General features: G+C 26.2%; 1 protein-coding gene across 4 annotated transcripts in view; it reads right to left on the bottom strand.

Annotated features, from left to right (window-relative positions):
- Positions 1 to 23,606, bottom strand: part of LOC122858476 (furin-like protease 1, isoforms 1/1-X/2) — a 67,481-nt gene that overhangs the window by 5,424 nt on the left and 38,451 nt on the right. For 2 of the 4 annotated variants that reach the window (XM_044161404.1, XM_044161405.1), the window contains exons 4-13: positions 7,972 to 8,190; positions 7,758 to 7,886; positions 7,447 to 7,612; positions 7,202 to 7,374; positions 5,663 to 6,080; positions 4,998 to 5,115; positions 4,796 to 4,877; positions 4,509 to 4,719; positions 2,822 to 3,595; positions 820 to 1,095 (exon numbers count right to left, since the gene is read on the bottom strand). In XM_044161404.1, coding sequence (XP_044017339.1) covers positions 820 to 1,095; positions 2,822 to 3,595; positions 4,509 to 4,719; positions 4,796 to 4,877; positions 4,998 to 5,115; positions 5,663 to 6,080; positions 7,202 to 7,374; positions 7,447 to 7,612; positions 7,758 to 7,886; positions 7,972 to 8,190 — 2,566 coding nt within the window. Of the gene's footprint in view, positions 1 to 762; positions 1,096 to 2,821; positions 3,596 to 4,508; positions 4,720 to 4,795; positions 4,878 to 4,997; positions 5,116 to 5,662; positions 6,081 to 7,201; positions 7,375 to 7,446; positions 7,613 to 7,757; positions 7,887 to 7,971; positions 8,191 to 8,272; positions 8,439 to 23,606 lie in introns of those variants that run through there. The other 2 variants (XM_044161406.1, XM_044161407.1) reach the window with 2 other exon arrangements.

Below are 23,606 nucleotides of genomic sequence, written 5' to 3'. Positions count from 1 at the left end.
ACTTGAGCAAGTATCACGTGTATCAATTATGAACATTGAACACCGGAAAAGTATCATTTAGTCTCGTAATTTTCATACAATTATAATTTGTTTTCCGAGGCAGTGAATTTTTTTTTCTAAAATAATCAACACCCCGTAATAAAAATAAATAAATTTTAAATATGCACTAGTTAATTACCAATTATCATTAATTTAAAACAAAAAAATTAAATAAATAAAATCATCACCCTGAACGTGTTTCATATTGTTAAAAGAAAAAATTATTCCCAAGTAAAAAAACAAAAAAAAAAATGAGGTCAACTGCGGTTGATAATGCATCCACGAATTTAATGATTTATTTATATTTTTTAAATATATATTTTCTTTGTTTAACCACTCCCTGTTTATTATTATTTTTTTTTTTTTAAATTTTATTTTTACTCAAAGAACCACGAAGAGACTTTAAGAACACCATTTTAATATTCAAGTAAAAATTACCTCACCATTATTGTGGAAAAAAAAAAATAATAAAAATGTTTCTCACCCACAACCAGATAGACAAGAACACAAACACATTCACACACTCGTTAGACACATTGAATATATTTTTCTATATAAAAAAGCAAAGAAAAAGAAAAAAAAGAATTGTTTCTTTTTTTAAATTTAAAAAAAAAAAAAAAAAAAAAAAATTGCCCCGAGTATTGTCTGTCAAACAGACAAAAATAAAATATTTAATAAAAAATAAAAATAAATAAATAATAAAACAATAAAGTGTATAATCACTTCAGCTTGTTTCTTTAGTCAATGTCTGTAGAAGAAGAAGAATGAAGAGGCACCCACCTAGGCACCGGCTTGAGTTGAATACATTGCAGCCAGCATTACTATGATTTTCAGTTGTTGGACGTTGACTTTCTGGATGTGATATTAAATCAACTTTTTGACTTCCCAATAATGGATCACCCTCGGTATCAACAACATTTTGATGCACATCAGGTGGTATGTTATCATTATTTGCATAAATATCTGGTGTTGCTGATTTATCCTTATCAATTTCATCATCAATTCCAGGTGGTGTCTCGGTACCATAAAATACCATCTCCCATTCATTCAATGAATCTGTAAATTAAACATTAAAATATTATTATTATTATTATTATTATACTTGAATTTATTTACAAAAAATTATAATTTTTATATTTTTATGTTGAAATTTAAATCAAGCATCTTCATTCTTCAAGTTTAAATGTCAGCTTGTGAAATTTTTCGAAACACATCATATTGATCTAAATTTCTATATTTTTTTATGAATTATTATTATTATTAATATTGTTGTTACAGGCATGCTGACTGACATTAAACAAACTTGAAATTTTGCTAAGAAAAAAAAATGATGTAACACATGCTAGGTAGTGTATAAATAAGTGAAAAAAAAATAAACAATTGGTATATTTTGTAAAATGATAAATTTATAATACGATAAATAAACACTTGGTCACGTTGGTTAAATAAAAAAAAATTACGCAACATTTTTAACATACACATGCTAATGATAAACTAGACGTGTATATTTTTTATTCTTGTAAATTTAAAAAACACACTTTTTTATTATTTATTATTTCATCAATTAACTGGGTTGAATAAATTTTATAAAAACACTTTGTTTAATTCAAACTGAGTGTTTAATTTATGTGTAAATTATATTTAAATATTTAAATCATTAAATGTAGATGAAAAAATAAATGAATTATTTTGTTAAATATAAAATGGTAATTTCGAAAAAATAATTGGCTTTTGTGATTGTTTGTTTATTGGCATTGTTAAATAAATAATATTATTGATTTTATAAATTTAATGAATAAATATTCAACATAAAGATATACAATTTGAATAATTATTTTTTAAAAAAGATGGTTGTATTTTTAGAAAAATAAAAACTGATATCATTTATTTGAAAAAATATTATCCAAGTGGATTTTTTAAAAAACTGCTTAGTGGTTTATTTAGTTTATTTTTTGCGTTAAAAAATATATGTTTGATTTTTATTTTTTAAATGTAGAGTTTAGCTTCACGTTTATGTGCTTCTGTTGCTAGACTGAATCTATAGATATGAAGATAGCTTGGCGCCAACGTTGGAAAAAAAAAAATTAATAAAGCTTCACGACACCAGGGGAAAATTTTCTCAACCCTCGGGGTGCAAAAGCACTGGATTCTGTGTACGTTGGGGCATGTATAGGCAGCAGAGTAAAAAAAAAATTATAAAAAGAAAAATAATATATAAAAAAGAGTAAAAAAAAAATAAATGGAAGAAAAACTGAGCGACGTCGTGATATAAACTTTAACCATGGGTAGCAAAAAATAAAATAAAAAAAAATATTAAAAAAATAAGGGTGGTCGTTGTGAAAATGAGAGAAAATTTTTCTACACTCCCTTATTTGATTTTTCTTTTTGCTGCCAATTTTTACTTCGTGACACTTAAAAAAACTATATTTAAAAATAAAAACCCTTGAATTGTTATTAATTCGAAAAATAAATAAAACCAATAAAAAAAAATTAATTCGTAAATCACACTTGACACATTATCGCAATGCACTCTTAATTAACTAAATGAAAATAGAAAAAAAATATTTCTACAATAATTTTAAAGCTCGTTAAATAACGAAAATAATAATTGCAAAAATTATTGCAAATAAACATCTAATCTATAAAAAAAATAACAACTATTTCAAAGAAAAAAAAAACTACGAAGCTTAATAAAATAAATAATACAGCAACACACTTATAAATCAACAAAATTGTGCACATATTTATACACCGATCAATAACAATAACAACAATTGAATACCCTTGTCAGTTAGTTGAAGATTTCTCGTTTCGATCTGTTGATCACGAAGTAAATCAAGTCCTTTAACACGTGCTGGATGTTGGTCAACACCTCTTGCACCAGCATACACAGGATAAAGTGGATAAAGTTGTTGTATTTTTGGATATTGTTGAAATACAACTGGTACTTTATTGTTGTTATTATTATTATTATTTATGTTAATTGTTTTAACAATTGGTTCCATGAGTATAAGTCCATTTTGTACTGGTGCAGAAGTTGTTGTTGTTGTTGTAGTTGTTGCTGAAGCAGCTGCTAATTGTTTTAAATTTTTCTTTTGATTTTTAGGTGTTGTTATTGTTAGTATTGTTGTTGATGTTGTTAGTGGTCTTGGTGTGCTACGTACACGTGGTTTTATTGTCACAATTGAACCACGTCCAGTTGTTAATCCACGTTGTGGCTGTACAGTTGGTTTTGTTACTTGTCGATTTGCTGATTTACCATTTTTATGTTGTCCTCGTAATTTATTTTTTTTATTTGATGATGAAGATGATGATATTTGTTGTAAATTTGTCACGTATGATTGACTCATACTATTTAATTTACCAGATTTGTTTAATTTAATTTTAGTAGCATATGTATTTAATGCATTTTTAGAATAATTTGAATCACGTAATTTTTGTAATTGTTTTTTAGGTAAATTAACACTTGCTGGACTGTACAATGCGTATTCTGTTCTATCTGGTACTGTTGCTGTTCCGTAGAATATCAATGCCCATTCATGAAGTGTTGCTCGACCTAAATTTTGGTGTTTTAATTTCAAATGGTACATGTTTTATAAACATACTCAGATCAATCATCAAAACATACATTTATTTTTTAAAAATATATTTTAGTCTTATTAATGATTCGTCTTGGAAATTATTAAGTTGGTTATAAAAATTTCATGTCTTTTGGCTTTGGGCCCTTGAACGTCCGCACTTTCTCAACAATCAAAAGAAAAAATATAACATTAAAGTGGTTTTCGTGGTAAGCTGTAATATTATTGGCAGTTTCGGCTGAGTTTACGACAAGTCCGACCCTACTAAAATACGAACAATGATGAATTTATGTTGCTTTTACGCTCAGTAAGACGAGAATAATATTAAACATTCCATAAGTACTGAATTTTCATAACCATTATAAACCTCAAAATTTTGAATTTATACTTGAAAAAATATAAATAAAAAATATATATAATAACAATTTTTATTTTCTGGTTAAACTAAAGTGTAAACCACGTTGTATCAAACAAAGTGGTTAACAAATTACCCAAATATCCATTATCTCCATTATAATTAAGGCACAAAGTTTAAAGTTAGATTATATCCCTAAACTTTACACACATGTGTATAGTTAACTTGTTGTTACTTGTTCCAAACAACAACAACAACAAAAAACAATTTTTTTAAAACATAAAAATACATAAAATTTCATGTAATTTTATGCCAACACATTTTTGATAATGGATTTTTAAAATTAACCATCTTGATAAAGTTACAAACCCTGTTTAAAGTTTTTAATTGAAAAAAGAAAAACACCAATATATTTTTTTAGTTGTTAGAATAATAATCCAAGAAGATAATTAATATAAGCTTAAAATAATTGTTAAATATTTTTGACAGTAAATGATTGATTATTAGTTATTTAATTTGATAAAAATATGTCTTACCAAGATATCGTCCTTCATTGTGAATGACCAATCTCCATGTACCATGTGGTCGTTCGCCCCAAGTGTGAACTGACATAAATGGCCACTGATGAAAACCAGCTTTGGATATGTCATTTGAACGTTTAGCTAGTAGAGTACTTTTGGTACCTTGTGGTGAAGTCAATGTTATCATCAAATCACCTCTTCTTGATGCCATCAATGATATCTTTGCCTAAACATTAATTTTCAAATGATAAAAATATTATTTTATAATTTTATTTTTACAATTTATTATTAATCTATTTTACCTGTACATGCTCGAGAAAATTAACACCACTACACTCCTTAACATGAAGCTCCAGGTTGAGATGACTCTTTGATGGAATTCCTCTGTTGAAGAAAAAGGCAAAAAAAAAACGAAATTAAATTGCAATTAAATGATGAAAATAAAATTAATTAATTTGATTACGCGATGAGAGTAAAGGTCAAATGAATAATTAAAATATAAACCTGTTTGTGTATGATGATGACACTTCACATTTACGTTGTTCTGGTACTGTTCTCCATTTTTTTGCTAATCGCACCATTGCGGTTGCGTCCATTAGACCGTAGCCGAAACTGTGGCTAACTGCAACAAGACAGTTGAAATATTTAATATCACAATGACAATATTTGCTTGTAAAATCACAATCTAATATTTTAACTTTGTATGAAAAACCATTTTATACACATGATTTAAATGACATATTATAATTCGTATGTTAACCACTGGTTTTTGTAATTTAGTCTGTTGTAATATTACAAAACTTTTTAGAAAAAAAAAATAAAATAAAAACTATTTTCAGTCTTTTTATATATATAAAAGTTTTGAAAGTATTTTTTTTTATTTTTTTATTTAAAACAATGTTAAACGATGACTGTAATAGTAAAATAAAAAATCATAAAATTCAAACGATTTATTCACTTTAATTTAGCAAAAGTTTTAAGTTACTTTAAAAAAAAAAAAAAAATATATCAAATAATATTAATGCAATTGTAATAAAACAAAAAGTTTCTTTTTATTTCAATTTGATTTGAGTTTTTAAACAACATAAATATTACTATATATTTTTTTTTCTATCAATTTTGTTAATGAAAAAAAAATAGTGTATATTATTTCGAAAAGAGACACTTACCATTTCTACCAACTCCATTAACAACCCAATCTGGTGCTCTTAAATTAGCTGGTTTAGCTGTTCTAACAACAATATGTTGCATATCACGCCATGTTAATTCTTTATTTGCTTCAAGTGCAAGTGCACATATACCAGCAGCAAGTGGAGCTGATGCTGATGTACCAGTATGACTACTAGTACATTCATGATGTAAATCAGTTGTAACAACTTGTTTTTCATGACCAGAACCAGAGCTATAAGTTGTTGCAAGTGTTGATGAACATGCCTCACTGTACCAAGGTACCAAGCCATTTTCAGTTGCACTACTTATTGATAATGTCCATATACTATTTGTGTAACCATCACAATTACAATCGTCAAATTCTCTACCACCATTACCTGATGCCCAAACAAATATTGAACCTTTTCCATTACGACCCTGCAAATAATATTATTAAATTTTTATTAACATAAACTTTTTCATTATTCAAAAAGTTTGTTCAATTAAGTTTATCTAGAAAATATATTTCATGTCCTCTAAATGACCTTGATTCAACAATTTTTAAATGTAAATTAACTTTTTTATTTAAATTAATTATCATGTGTCAATTTTTAGGATTTTTTTTTTCTCCTGCTTTATGGAATAATTAAAAACTTTATAAATATTTGAATATAATTTTTTAAAACTTGGATTAATTAGTACATTGCCATCAAGAGTTTATTAAAAAAAATTTATTATCATGGAAAAAATTACCTGGTCACGTACAATATAAATTCTACTTAAAAATCTTTATTTAAATTTTAGTTTTTTTTTCTTTTATAAAGTCTTGTACGCGTCAATGAATTTTAATGATGATATTATCTTTTTTTTTAAATTTTTTTTTAATCTACTTCAAAGTGGACTATAGAAAAAATAAAAAATAAAATTGTTCGCTCTATTGATAAAAATAATGAAATTGTATATAATTTTTTATATTGGAAAATTTAGTGTACCAAAGATAATAAAAATAATAAGACTATTTTGTATATTTCAAGAAGCTTATATTCTTTTTTTTTTTGAAGCTGTATTTTACCAATTTTTCTTGAATTCTCATTTTATTTTATCGGCCAATAAACAATACAATTCGTTGGATAATATATATATACGTTTAAAAGATAAATTGTATTTTCTATTCAATGGAAAAATACAAATACACAAAACAGCTGGATAACAGTACGTTCGACTGAATCTTATTGTTGCGTATAAGAAATCAAAGTGAAAGAAAAAATAAAAAAAATATATAAAAAGAGAATAATCGAGGTAATATCAACGATGCCAAGAATGTTTTTCGATATCAGCAAATAACTCGCAGTATGTTGGTTTTATTTATTTTTGTTTGGGGTAAACGATACGCTTGTGTAAATTCCTAGTCTATTTCATATTTGTTTAGATATTTCAGTGTATCTTGAAAGCCTCAATCGATAGCTATACCATAAATATCAGTAAATAAAATTTGTAAATGTAGCTGGTTAAATTTATCACGACGTTATTTATCACATTTCCAATAAATAAACATGTACCTTGGTAACTCCTTCAATGAATGCTCTTGTTGCAAGTTCACCAGGACCATCAACAGTTTTACCATCATCATCTGGACCCCATGATGCACTGTATATATCAATATGTTGAGAATTTAAACTCAATGATCTTGCTTCAACTGCATCAGTCACATCACCATCCAGCATTCTTACTCCTGCATAATTATTTTTATAATTACAAATTGATAAATTATTTAAATTAAATAAATATTTAATTCGAAACTTACCACCAACACCAGCACCATATGCAACACCAACAGCACATATTGAATTATTTGCTGTTGCAGCAACTTCACCAGCACATCTTGTACCATGACGATTACTGTCCAAGGGATCATACCTTGGCATAGGATCATTGTCATGGCTATTCACATCATAACTAGCCTGAGGATCCTGTGACAATAATAATCAAAATAAAAAAATTATACGATGAAAGAATTTAATATAAAAAAAAACCACATGAACACGTTTCGACAAGAGCTTTTATTATTCTCTCCATGTGTCGAATAAAGTTCTGAGATTTTTTTAATGTACTTACATAGTTGAGGTAGAGATCTGGATGATCTTTTTCAAGACCATCATCGAGAATTGTCACGACAACACCACGACCAGTTATTCCCTCTGCCCAAGCTCCTTGGACATTCATGTCAAGACCATTTCCACGATTCTAAATATTAAATTTAACGTTTAGTTGGGTTGTCATGTAAATTTTAAATAGTTTGGTGGTTTTTTTTTTATTTTTTTTGACTTACCAAATACCACATTAATGGCCATCTATTGTCGTTGAGATATAAAAGTTCCTTGGGTACTTTTTTAACTATTAAATCACGTTTTTTTCTACTTTTAACACGTTGCTGTTCAGCACGTTTTACTCTAGAGTCCCTAATGAGTCGATGATGTACTCCTAAGTGTGGCTCTGTTGAACGTTTTCTCAATGAATTGTGTTCAAAGTGGTACACTCCTTCAACAATCTACAAAAAAAAAAATAATATACATTTAATATAAATTGAAATAAAGTTTTAAAGTTTTGGAAAATTTTCAAGTATCACAAACAATTAAATCATAAACAACAGGTGTTTATTTTTTTTCTATTTTCGTAATTTTCTAAATATAATTTTCTACATTCTTCCATTTTCATAGGATAAGTTTTATTATTTTCATGACAATTTAAACATTCTTTTGAACATTCAAGTTGTTCAATATTTCTTTTACAAATTTTAACATTTCTTTCTGATTTAATTAAGATTGTTTTCATGTCACCAATTAGGCTATCAATTGTATGATCATTTAATGTATTTTTTAAACATTTTGTTCCTAAAATTTTTATATTATATTTTTGTTTTTTCCATTGACCAGTTGAATTAAATAAAGGCAAAATTTTTTTACAATTATTTTCAATTTTAGCTGATGGCTGTAGTTGTGGTTTTTTAATTATTTTTATATTTTCTTTTTGAATATTTTTAGCAATCCATTCAGCGTGGGATATCGTGGAATATTTGCTCAATCGTTGCTTCAAACTTTCGACGTCGAAATTTAAATTTACAGTCGAAATTGATTTATCAATATTGCAGTATCCACTTTTTGTTAAACATGGAGTTTTATATTTAATTTGATTTTTTTTTTTAACTGGAAAATCTATAATACAATTGTCCTTAAATTGAACAATGCATTTTTTTTTATTACTATATGTTGAATTAGAAATAGAAGAATTAGATTCAACAGAAAACATGGTAGCATCATTTGTCTTCGTTTTACTTTTCTCAAGAGATTGGTTTTTTTTTTTTGTCAGATTTTCTTTGTTGTCTTGATTGATGTTGGTCTGTGAATGACTTGATGGTATTATGTTACTTTTCGGTTTGTTAACATCACCAATACTCGACTGGTAATGATCTTCTGAATTTTTTTTTAAATTATCCCTCGTTGTTACTTTGTTAAAGCTTGTTGTTTCATCATTGTGATATTTTTTAGCCTCGGGTATTTTATTCCATGACACACAAGTGTTATCTAAATTATTAAATTTATTTTTTACATTTGACGAAGCTTTGGTTGACTCCCCACCTGATGAACAATCACTCGATTTATTTTTTTCTAAATTTTTAGGGTCTATCAAACTGTCTCTAATTATTTCATGAAAATTTTTTAATTTTTTTAACAGCTTTATTACAAGTGAATTATCATCATCATTGTCATTTGATTTCATGCTTGAAAAAAATCTTTTTTGTATTGAATTTTGGTTTGCTAATATCGTGCTATATTGTGGTAATTGTTTTTCACTAGAATTTTCATTTAAACTTGCTGAAATATCATCAACAATTTCCGGGAATTTTAGATATATTTTTCCAGTCAATTTTTTCCATTTATTATTGTTAAATAATTCAACAGGTCGAAAATGATTTGGTGATATGATTACACCACTTATCTGTAAATAAATAAATTATTCATTCAACAGAACAAGCTACTTGAAATATTTGATTAACCTTTTTTAATAATTTACTTGTCATGACGAATGAATAATAAATAATTTGAATTTTATAAAATGCCAAATGAAAAAAATATATGTGCTAAATTGATATTTGATCCTGATAATTATCCAAATGTTATATATTTTTTTTATCACTGAGAATTTAATTTAATTTAGCTGTTTTTTTTTTATAATAAAAATTTAATTGTATGACTGAAATTTCTTCGATTGTTTTATTTTTTATTTTAATTATAAAAATTAATTAATTGGTTATGTTTTTCGAGGTATAATTGACATTTGATGTTGTCAACTTTGAAATAAAATATTGAATGGTAAATTTGAGGATAATTAAATTTAAAAAAATATTATCGTAGTTTAATTTGTGTTGTATTTGTTGCTAATGAAATTTTAAAATATTTCAATGTTATTTAAATTTTAATGAAAAAGAATGTTAAATCATTGGTTTGCTTATCGTACTTGTTGTCAAACTTGATAATTGATTTAACGAAAATTAAATACAAACCACAATATTATATTGTTGAATATTTGAAAGCCACGAGAATAACAATGGAAATTCAATATGTATATCTCAAGACTCGATCACAGTTTGGAAAGCAATGTATATTTGACGATTCTGGTGTTACAATAGAAGAAGACATTGTTCCAAATGCACAATTTAAAGCAGACTATATTGACAAAAATCCAATAAATAATGCTGTACAAAATTCAAAACAATTTGCTGCTCATGAGGTAATGTTAATGAACATTAACACAAATAAAAACTAAATAAAATAAAGACTAAATAAAATTATTAAATAAGGTACAAACAGTTAGTGTTACTTTCAAAGAAAATGGAATGAATCACACTGAAGGTGGTTGGCCAAAAGAAGTCAATATAAAAGATGAAGAAGCTGTTGCAAGATACAGAAGAAGAGTTGAAAAAAGTGATTCATGGGCACCACGAATGCGTAATTTAATGGAACCAGTTGAACGTTGTATTTTACAAAATAATTCAACAAATATATATGAAAATTTTTTTGATGATATGGTACCAACTCAACTTGTACTACCTTTACATGTCAGGTAAATAAAAAAAGTACTTTTATTCAACAAGATAAAAATAAATTGAATTTATGTTTATAGAACTGTCAATGTCTATCAAGATCCACAAGATATTCCACGACCAATAACACATTTATCTTGGTCACCTGATCATGGAAGAAGATTGGCAGTGTCTTATTGTTCAATGGAATTCCAACAAATTTCACAACTAAATCCATACTCTTTCATTTGGGAAATTGGTTAAGTATAAATATATATCATTTTAAAAAATTAACTAAATTTTAAATTAAAAAAATAATTAGTTTATATCAAATTTATTTTATTTTATAAAATAAAAATAGTAAAACTTTTTAAAACTTATTTTGTTGGATAACACATTTCCAGTTTAATTTAATTATAAAATAAAAAAAAAAAAAAAAAAAAACTTGTAGCTTGATGAAGTGAGTTTCCAGCACAAGCGATATAATTTTTATTTAGTCAACTGTAAATGGAGGTATTCAATTTAAAATGACGATAAGTCCGTCGGGTAGAATCGAGTATATACCTATATGACGATGACGATGATAAAAAAAATATATAAAATATAGTTTAAAGTGGGATTCAGGGGATTCAAGTTAACATTTATTGAATGGTGAAAATTTTAGAAAATCCAAACAATCCATTCATGGCACTAAAGGCTGTTCATCCCTCGGTTACTATTGAATTTAATCCACGTGATCCCTCGATGCTTATCAGTGGACTTATGTCAGGCCAAGTTTGTTGCTGGGATATTCGTACTGGTAATACACCAAGTCAAATATCACATCCAAAATACAGTCACAAGTTTGTTTTAATTTTTTTTCAAATAAAATCCATTATCAACCACAACATGTTCAAGTGATTACCAAGCTAATTTACATATTTTACCTTTTTGTTTTTTTTTTGTAATTAATTCAAAGAGAACCAGCCAACTGTGCACTTTGGATTAATTCAAAAACCAATACAGAATTTTTTTCTTCATGTACTGGTGGTATTATTAATTGGTGGGACATAAGAAATTTACGTCAACCAAGTGAAACATTAATAATGGATCTTGAAAATCCACAACGTGCTGATGAAGTAAGATCAATTGGTGTATCATCATTACAATATGAAACAACAATGGGAACTAAATTTTTAGCTGGTATGGAAAATGGTATTGTCATAAGTGCAACTAGAAAAGGTAAAAATCCAGCTGAAAAATTAGCCCTGAGATTTGATTGTCACAATGGACCAGTTGTAACTGTAACGAGAAATCCATTTAGTACTAAAAATTTTTTAACAATTGGTGATTGGACAGCTAGAATATGGGCTGAAGATACAAAAGAAGGAAATCTCATGTCAACTAGGTTCGAAAAAAAAATAAATATAATAATTTTACATGAAAATAATAATAATAATAAAAAAATTTACAGACAACATAGTAGTGCACTGACTGGTGGATGTTGGAGCACATCTAGATACTCGGTTTTTTATGTGATAAATGATGATGGAGTGATAGAAGTATTTGATATTCTTGTGGGTTTGAATACTCCAGTAACAACAATTCGTCTTTGTGAAAATAGCCTGAAGGCCATCACTCCACATGAAGAAGGTAAATTTGTTGCTGTTGGTTCTGACAAGGGCACAGTGTATCTTGTTGAATCCTCACAAGCACTTACTACCAATGCTAAAAATGACAAGGCACTTTTAACATCGGTATTTTGATAATTTGTATTTTAATTTATCAATTTTAATTTACAACAATTGGCAGAGATTATTTGTTTGTTTTTTTTTTTTTGTTTAAGTATTTGGAACGATGTAGTAGATATGAAAAAGCTGTTGATAATCGATTGAAAGAAACTAGGCTAGCTATACGTTTGAGTTATTTGGAAGATGCTGATATACCCTTGACAACATCAAGAGGTTAATATAAATGATTTTCTCATTGAAAATTTAATATATTATTTATTTATTTATTTAAATTTAATACTAGGAAAAAATAATAAAAATCGAGCACGTAGTTTATCTGGTCAAGGCATAAAAAAAGGTCAAGATGATAAAAAAATTGATGATAAAGCTAAAATTGATGAAAAAGAAAAAAAAAAAATAAAACATAGAAAAAGTAAAAATATTTGGGAATTGTTGGGTGATGCGGAACTTGCTGATGCTGAACGTCAGTACCTCGAGGCTGTTCATCAGGTCAGTGCCGATAACAAAATTTTTTTATTATTATTTTTTTTTCTTCTGGCAAAAAAAATGAAAAAAAAAAAAAACAAAAAAAATATATGAATCCTTTTCAACGATGGATAAATTACTAGTTAAATTTTTCAAGCTGGCTCAATGCTGGAATATTAAATGAGTTTTAAAAAGAAAAGTAAAAAATAGAGATTTAAAAAATGAAAATAAAAAGTAAAATAATAGTAATAGATCCCCTTCAGTATACCGTTGAGTTTAGAGTGGTACTTTATCTCTTTTATATTTTTTTTTTTCAAACTTTGTTTGTATTTATCTCGTCAAATTTTCTGCCAAGATCTTGTGATTTTTATTCAAGCCATTTATTTATGTATTTTTTATTTTTATATATAAATCTTTAGGAAATGGAAAAATATGCCGAGGCTACAGTGGCACTTGGTGATGCATCAGAGGCGACAGTCTCGACACTGGCACTTGAATCAAAGGATCCAGCTTTATTGAAAAAAAAAAAAATATATGATTCAAGACGTAGCACAGTATCACGTACAAAAGGACGTTTTAATAAAAATGATAAAATTGGAAAAATCAACAGAAATGAAGAGATTGTTATTGTTAGAGTTGATGATAATGGTGTACCACTTGATACTGATCAACAAACAGACTTCAAAGACGACATAGACGAAGAGTATCAACACAACAATGACGATGATGATGTTGATGATACTCAACAAGAGCAAGATCAAGATCAAGATGAAGAAAAAAAATATACAATTGACAAAGAAATTCAAGATGATGTGGATGAAATACCAACTGATGAAATTGAAGATAAAATTTCTTTGAAAGAACACAATGAAGCAAAATTAAATAAACCTTGTGGAGATGATATTTGTGATCCAATGATTTGTTGCCTTGATAAAATAGGTAGGTCAATAATAAAACTTGAAATATATACTCGAAAAATTGATTATTTAAATTGCATTTATATGAAGGTTTGATGATCAAAGTCATTTGGCTAGTTGCCTAAATAACCCAGTCAACTTGTTTAGTAATTTCACGCCTAGTAGAAACACAACACAATCTTTCTCACTTACTCTTAACCTTTCTCTCATCAACTTAATTAAAATTACTCTATGGTGTATATATCTATAGAGATTATGTGTGCATGCACTGTGCACTAATAACTTTACCATATATTATCATCAAAGATAGTTTCATCAAGTTGCCTTGATACATAATTCTATGGATAATATTATACATGATTCTTACTACCAGTACTACTTGTGTTCAATCTTCCTTGATATACTTTAATCAAATTATAAATTTACAATAGCTTTTTCTTTTCTTTATTTATTTTGTTAAATTTAGTAGATGAATTTCATGTTCCATCATGTTGAAAGCTTCTCTATTTTGATTATTTTTATCTTTCAGAATCAACGGTCACTCTGACAGATGAAGATGCTGAAAGCTTTAGCCAAAATTCTGATAAAGAAAAAAAAATGAATACAGCAATTGTTGAGATACTTGCTGATCTACCAAAAAATATTCTACCAAGTCAACTTGAAAATTTGCCATGTTATACAAGAAGTGAAAAACGTCAAATTTTAGCAATGAAAGATGCACCGCCATCAGTCTTGAAGATTGCTGTTAATGAAGCTAAACAACAAATTAAAAAAATTCAAGAAACTCCTACAACTAAAAAATATACTGCCAGGCTTCGTTTGAATAAACACCAAGACAATTTATCAATAAGTAATGATAAAATAAAAAGCATTAACAATGAAGGTGTTAGAAAGAAAATAGTGTTACCAAGAAAAATTAAAAAAATGAAAATTCCAAGTAAATGCCAACCGATTGATGATAAATTTGGATCTAAAGAAATTCTTGGTATTATTGGTAAGGACATTAAGCTAGTTGATGATGCTGGGCCATCAATTGAAATGACAAAGTTAATTGAATCTTTGAAATACAAGGGAGACTATCCAAGAATTTCAGCAGTCAATATTGATGGAATCAAAAAAGATGATGATTAATAAAATTATTAAAATTTATTCTTAATTTATTTATGTTTGTATTAGTTTAAATAAATATAATTGCACAAATTGACGTTGTTGTTTAACAGATGCACATCAACGTCTGGCAGAATTGTCGACTCGAATGAAAAAAGTGTCATGAAAATTAAAACTTGACCTAATAATTCAAGTGCACACACAAGAGATATTCAAACATAAAAATATATTGTAATTTTTTGCATGACAGCAAAGTATAAAAAAAAAAAAATTGAGATAAGTAAATATTAAAAAGCAAAATAGCATTTATGTGTATGGAAAAGTTTTTTTTATATAATTTAAAATTTATAATAATAATAGAGCAAATATTATGTGGAATAAAATTTTAGGTTGTAGATTTAGTGAGTTTCAACATGTTGCATGAGTTTGTAAAATTTGTAGGGTTTGAAATAAATGTAACATGAATTTTAAACAAGTGAAAAATACACATGACTCATGTTGCAGATTATAAAATTACTTTTTAAAATCCATAGAGTGCATTACATTGTTATTTGTACAGTGAAATTTTGCCAGTGGCTTTACTTTGTATTGTGATATTCTCAGTGATGTTTGAAATATTATTTAATTTATTTAAAAATAGTAAAAAGATGATAATATATATTTACTTTTCATGTGTAAATTTCATTCAAGTCAATTTAAATTATTACAATTGCTCCAGGCAATGGAAGGTATTTTTTTTGTTTAGCTTTATTAAAAATATTTGAGAAATATAGTGTATTGTAAAATTTTAGCAATTTGAGGCAAAAGATTCTTTGGAGTTTTAAGATTGAAAGTTTGATATTAAAATTCGTTGGATGGTATTTCATGGGTGATGGATGCCAACCTCATTTTATCATCTCGAAACAAAGCATGTCCATCGGGGTATTGGGGAAAAAAATTATAAAATGCAATTGGGAATAATAAAATATTTTTCAGCTGTTGGGAAATTTAATTACACGGGGTTTTGATAATTTTTAAATATAAAACTACATTATTAATTTATCAAAGCAATAAAAAATAAATATAAAAATAAATTATCATTAACGAACAATTTAATAATAATTAAAAATATATTTAGATAAATTTATGAATTTTCATGCTCAAATAAATTTAATATTAAATATTAAAAATTAATTTTAAATATCAAAAACATTGTTCATTAAATTTTCATTTATTTGATGAACTAAAAAAAGACGCTTTCAATGAAAATATTTTAACCATTTGACTTAAAAAGTAATAATAAAATTTTAATTAAAAAAAAAAAGAAAATATGATTGAAAAAAAAAATTAATTTGCAAGATGATTGCTTCGAATATTACTGATATAGAATAAAAAAAAAAAAATTGTTTATTTGAAGGTTTGAAATGAAGTAGTAGAACATTGCATGACGTATGAAAAAAATTTTTTATAATAATAAAAACTTTATAAATAAAAAGTTGAGAAAAATAAAAATAAAAAAATATGAAATAAATAAAATAGATGCTCGACTGCAATGGAAGACTTGGATATCACTGAGCCATGCACTCAGATGAATTCTTTATTTTTCTTCATTTTATTATTTTTTTTACCTTTTGCATTTTCAAGAGGGTCAAAGAAAAATATTCAAGCGAGACACGAATCAACAACAGATGACATCATGTACACACAATTGCGCATTGTTATATTCTTTGTCACAAAAAATATAAATAATAATAATAATAAATAAACAACAAAAATTAAAAATTGAATTTTATTTTAAAATGCAATCATTTGTATCTCTCTTGAAACTCAGGCTGATAATTATATTTTCAATTTACAAAAAGCCAAAAAAAAAATCATCAAAAATACTGTAAATTAGGGTAAATATACTGTGCAAATATCGAAATTCAAAAATTCAAAATTAAATTAAAACTTTGTCAAAAAGTTTTGATGGATATTAAATAAATTAAATTTATTTTCTATTACTTTTATATAAATAAATAATTTTATTTTTCAAAAAAAATTAAATATTGATTTTTCATTTATAAACTCGTATCGAGCAAAAATAAATCAAGACGTTGATGTTGAACCGGATATGTTTTTTTTTTTTCTGTCTTTCATGTCACACATGAATTTCTATAAAAAAAAAAAAAAAGTAATTAATGAAAGAAAGATTGAGCAAAAAGAAAAAAAGGTGTTTCTTATGTCGTAAGTTGATTTTCACCAAAAAGTTTGTTGTGTATTTTGAAAAGTTCACAGCTTGTGATGAAAATAAAAACAAAAAAAAAAATGTCTAGTTATCTAAGAAGAAAAAAAAAAAATAATAAAATAAAATAAAAAAAAATCGATTCCGGTAGTTAATAGATATCTTGCTTGCTGTGAGCGCTCAAGCAAAGTTCCGTTTGTGACTATTTCACATTGGCTACACAAGTTTTTTTATTTTATCTTTCAGCCAGTGACTGTGGCCAAGTCGATAACCAATTAATATATAACTATATATAAAAGAGAGACAAGAGCATGAAAATCTATATCTCAGTGACCAGATTGTGGAAAGCCGAGAGGAAACTTGGACCCTTCGATGAAAAGTTTCAAAGCCTTCGAGAGAGACTCAAGCATCATTAGTGATTCTGTACTATTAATCAATTTTCAATACAAAAATATATATCTATGCAATCTAATTAGTAATAATTTATGACCTTACTTTGATCATTCGGAAATTTTAATTATAAAAAGCTGATTTTTCATGAAAACTCGTCAATTAATTTCGATGCTTTTCGCATAAAGTTATGATCAATCATTTCGAATGATTATTTTAAAATTTGAATAATATATAAAAACTATTTATTGCTTGCAAAGCCAAATGTATTAATTTTTTTTTTTTCTTCAATTTTCAATATCCACGCAATTATTCTCCAGAGAACTGCAAGTAATTTCTTTTCAATAAAAACTTTTAAATTTAATTGGGCTCTAGACACGTTTGAAGCTTTATTCATTTGGCTATTTTATTTTTTTTTCTTGCCTCAATGTTCACTTTAAAAAGTTCCAAGTATTTTACAGGATACATGTGAATTTATCAATTCACGACATGATCAATATAAGCCAAATATTTTGAAAAAATTTATGAGCTATATAAAAGTAAAAAAAAATTATATATCTTATGATATTTTGTAGTAAAAAATATAATTGTTTAAAGTTGTAAAAATTTTTAAATGCTATTATTTTTATCGAACGTTTTATGTTGAGGAAATGAAAAGTTTGTATACGACAGAGTATAAAAATTTTAAAAATAAAAAAATGTTTAATGACAAAAAATTAACCGACATATCAATTTATTTTTAAGAGAATTGTACGAATTTATAATAAGTAGTTTTTTATTTTTCATAAATGGATATTGGAGACAAAAGTTTTTTACTTTTTTTATTTTTTATTTTCATTTATAAAAATTATATAATCCTCATCGTTTGTTAAATTAGGAATTTATATTTTTCGGATTTTATCTTAAATTGCTAACGGCTTGAATTTTTTAAATATATTTTGTATATTTTTTTTAGCTGGGAAATTTTTGAGCTTTGATGAATGCCACTTCAGACTTATGATATTAATATTCAACTAGACCAATACATAGATATTATTTCCATCCCTAGTTTATATATTTTCTCGTAATCCGTGCTCATTAAAATTCAAATTGGGCTCTTCTAAAATACACGGATGGTTAATTCCATTTAAGTTAACCGAAAAATTAATGACTGGGCTGTTGAAATAAAAAAGAAGGAAAAAATTAAAAGACACAGGGATGAAATGTGCACAGAGATAAACCAAATGAATAAAAAGTTAAATAACCTTAAAGAAGGATTAAAAAAAAACTGTATAAAAAGTTTGGAGGAATAAAAAAAATTATTTCTCATCATTTAATTTGTATTTTAAATGAAGAAAATAAGTTAAATAATAAGGAAATTATTTTGTTGGGGTAGTTGAAAACTATAATGACAATAATAAATTCAAATTCTAGGAAAATTGTTGAAGCAATTCTAGAATTTCAATGGGTTTTTTTTCAAGGAAATATTATTGAAGTAGTTATAAATTGTCAAAGGGCATATTCATGATCAAAATTACCTTAAATTTACCACAAAAAATTCCCAGCATCTTGTGGATTAAATATTTACATTTTCAAGATGTTTTTATTTGCGACAATATTTAATTCACATGAATAATTTTAAAAGCTAAAAATATTTCCCAAATGTCTTGAAAAATATTCAAAGTCTGGTTTTTATCTTTAAAATTTTTTACGAATGGATTTATCAGCATAAATATAAAATTTTTATTATTTAAACATTAAAAAAGATGAAAAACAATTTAAAATTTATTTTAAAACTCAAATTAATTACTGCAAGTATTTGAATTATTTAATGGAAAAATCAATTGTTTGTTTTTAAATTTAAATGTGATTTTAAAACACTCGGCAAATATATATTATTAATTTTAGTAAATTTTAAACATTACTGTGATTTTAGAAAGAAAAAATATGTAAATTTAATTTAAGTAAATTCAAAAAAACATACAGCAAAATGATCTCAATGACGTATCAAAAAATTAGTATTCATTTGATTATTTTTTTAATAATTCATTGCTTTGATAAATTGTTATTTTTGTATAAATACGCCAGAGGCAAATCTGTTGAGCTTTAAAATTCAGTATGGTAAATTTATCTGGGGCTGAGTTTAATGTGTGTTGGCGTCATCGATCCCAAAACCCGGTTGAATGAGGTAGAACTAATACACGTGTCGACTACTAGATTGTGCCTTCAATAACACTCACAGCTATGTGTGTTAATAATTTTTTCATTTATTTAATTTCAAATGAATTTCGTACTTATTAATTAGTCGATATTAATTTTGCTAAAAAATATATTTGTCTATTCTAAAACTATGCTTCTCTAAAGTCAGTATATATATTAATTGATTGATTTTTTTTTCCTTTTATTTTTCATTTGATAAATCATAGTGGTATTTTTTTAAATTGAAATAATACTTTTTCTTTTTTCATCATTCACTAACGAGACTTTTAAAATTTTATTTTTTTGTTTTCAGAAAAGTTTAGTATTCCATTTTGCTATTCATCTATCGTTCTGAATGTAAATGCTTTGTTTCTATTGACGAATCATTGCCAGTACTTTATGAAAAATAAAAAAAAAAAATATATATATCAACAATGAATACGTCGAGGGTAATAGACGACAAACAGAAAGGATTTTATACTTTTTCATAGAAAAAAAAATTTAAAAGAGTTAATCTCGGCATAACCCTGTTCAACACTAAAACAATGATAACAATGAAAAACTTTTGTATCATACCCAAGGCACCTGTTTTCAAGTTGCTTTAAAATTGAATAAAATGTTTAATCATAATTCATCCAATTGAAATTCATGGCTTTCAAGTTGAAAACAATTTTAAATAGTATATATTATAAAATTTTCAATTCATTATTATACAAAATTAGTATAAAAAAAAATATAAAATAGTGCTTTAAATTGTTGTCAAGGCTTTTTTATTAAATAAAAAATTTCAAGCTCTCTTTTAATTTTATTCAAATATTAACCTTTTAAACATTAAAAGGTAAAAAAAATAAACATCTTTTCTTCGTTTGGTCTTGAAAATTAAATAGAAGCTTTTATAAATAAATAAATTGTTGGATTTGAAAAAAAATTAAATAAACTTTGACTTGATAATGTCAGTTTCATGTTTGGAAGCAATTTCAAATATCCAGAATTCAAGGACGTATATGATGCGCTCCTCAAGAGAAGTGTTGGTGGCGATTAAAGGAGCTTTTAGCTTGAAAGCTCTTTCATGCTAGAATGATGATAATAATAATATATAGATATTTAAAAGGGTAAAAAAAGAAATGCATTGAAAGAAATAAAATAAATCGACGATGAATTTTGTTGGTTGAAAATCGTTTGATACAAAATGTTTACATGTACTTCTACTTGTTTTTTAACATTCACATATTACAAACGAATGCTCACATGTGAATATCAAAGTGAAGAATTGAAAATGGATATAGGAAAAACATGAATATACAATAGAATGAAATGTATATATATTTTTATATTTTGATAAATATATTTTATAAAGGGTTTATGACAAAAATACAAAAGATTTCAACAAAAGATTGACGGATTTTTAAGTGCATTCAATCTTGCAATATCCGTTGAATATATTTGTGCTTTCAATGTAATATATTATTATCATTTGAATATTCAGAGATGAAAAAAAAAAATGTAAGCTATGGAGTATAAATTTTACTCACGTAAAGCTGGATTGAGTATGAAAAAAGCTCAGCGATTATTCGATGAACAAATTTACAATGGCTGACAGTTGATGATGAAAATAAAAAATTTAAACGATGTGATTGTTTTATGCTTTTCGATAAAGAGATTGGCGGCTATCAATTTGGAATTTACATAGTTATTTATTTATATTGACTGTTTTTATTTTTATATAGCAAGTTAAATTGAATTTGCAAATTAGCTGATATTCAAGAAAATCAAAGAAACACTTTGCTTGTAAATGTCGATTGAAAGTTTAAATAAAATATTCTCAAAGTCAGCTTTTAGATTTTATTTTCTTTCGTAAGCTCATTTATCAAATGAAAAAAAAAATTGTATTTTTATTTTAAATTTATGACTGGAAATGTTGACAAAACCAAGTCAAATATTAGCAGTTCATTTCACCAAGTTGATGATGATTTTGACAAACGAATTTACGTTAATTCTAAATTGCCTAAAAAAAAAAGACAAAAACCAAGTATTTGTTCTCTAAAAACTCAGCTAAATTAACAACTTCAAATTGGGTTACTCGAAAATTACTTCATGAACAAATCAAAGCTTGATTTTCATTGTTTTTAAAAATGATTTTATGTTTTTTTTTTTCATCATGAGGATAGGTCACCGATAAATTATTGCTCAAGATATATAATTTTTTTTGCGGGCGACATTGAGTCGCGTCTGGTGTCAATTTGAAAAATAAATTTATGGCATTCAAAATGATGCCACTCAGCTATATAATCCTAACGTCAGAACCATCAAAATTATATAGGTCTACTGAGAAACAAAAACGTGTGAAATTGGACATAAATCTTGAATGGTCAGTAGGTAATTTTTCGTACGTAAAAAAAAACAAGTAGAAAAATGAGTTTCATCGCCCTCATGTGCGCCACTTTTATCAACCCTCTTGCGAAAATAAAATACTGTGTAGCTATTCTTCATCGGAACATGTATGAAATACTTTCAATTTTTTTTTTTTTTTTATATATCCTTTTTGTGTTTCTTTTGTTTGTTTTATTTGTATTTTTTTTTTTATTCTCTCTTTGACCATTGAGTTTTATCCATGTCTTTTCTTTTTTTTTTTGTTCGTCTGTATTTTTTTTTTTTGAGTTTAATCTTTCTCTATGGTGCGCATCAAGCGGAAATGTAGACCACCACTTTCCATTTAGGGGAAACTCACGAGTCGGCAACTTCGCTCCATAACTCACGCAAATCCTGTACTCAAACCATCTACAATTCACAAAGGTTCTACCGTTGTAGAGATCCTGAATGTGTTTCCTTTTTCTCGCAAATAAAAATAAGCCAAAAAGCATTTTTTTTTATTTAAAATAGCTAGTGTAAAAAAATAACATGATTGTAGTATTATTAATGGAGAGTAATAAAATATACTGTCGTTCTCTTCCATCAATTTTTTTCAATCAAATTACAGGAAGCATTGAAGCAGTACACTCAACATATTGTGTCCAGCAAATTGTTTATCTCCATATGTGTGTTGTGTGTTTACAGCGAAGCAGCATTAAAATTTTATGAATAAATTAAACAAGCCAAGATGTGTTTGTGTATTGTAAGATGCTTGAATCAACAAACTTTTGAGTATATAAACTCGGACAAATGGGTTAATTAAAGTCCTCTGGTACATGAATTCAGCGACAACTTAAATTTTCATAAATTTTAAAACATGCCTGAAGCATTTCATTCTCTCTCTACCACAACTTACCCATACTTTTTGTTTATAACGTAAACTTCAAAGTGTCCAGCCAATAAAGCTCCCTTATCTTCTCAACATTTTACTAGATAAATTTTGTTATAAAGTTTTATCCAGTATACTAACCTGCAACAAAAATAAATACCAATATGATTAGTCAAATATTTTTCAATCCAAAAATAAAATACAAATTATATATTCTACTGGTTATTTTTTTGTTATAGAAAAAAAATACACTACACAGAATCTTTTTATAAGATGAACCAAAAATTATATTTGAGGGTTCAAGTCACCCTAAAAATTCAGTCGACCCTTCGATGAAAAAAAATACAAGCAAAATGAAAGCAAAAGAAAATTTTGTCTTTTATTGATTTCACACGAAAAGTTGGCATTTATTTGTTTATTTATTTTAGTTTTTTCTATTCGTATTATTTATTTGTAGCTTAGTGTTTCAAAATGTGCGTGTTGATATTATTTTTATGAAAGGGCAGAGAGGGAGGGAAGGTTTAGGGTTGCCATATGTTGTAACTGAGCAAGTCATGGGAGTTTTATTAAAACGACGTAATATAGCCAAAAAAGAGAAAAGAGAAAAAAAAAAAAAGGTAGTACAGGATTCAACGTGTGGTTCAAATCACCCTTAG

The sequence above is a fragment of the Aphidius gifuensis genome, linkage group LG5 (assembly GCF_014905175.1).
Source record: "Aphidius gifuensis isolate YNYX2018 linkage group LG5, ASM1490517v1, whole genome shotgun sequence".
NCBI lineage: Eukaryota > Metazoa > Arthropoda > Insecta > Hymenoptera > Braconidae > Aphidius > Aphidius gifuensis.
The sequence above is the reverse complement of the archived record's forward strand: the minus strand, read 5'-3'. Positions and strand labels throughout refer to the sequence as shown.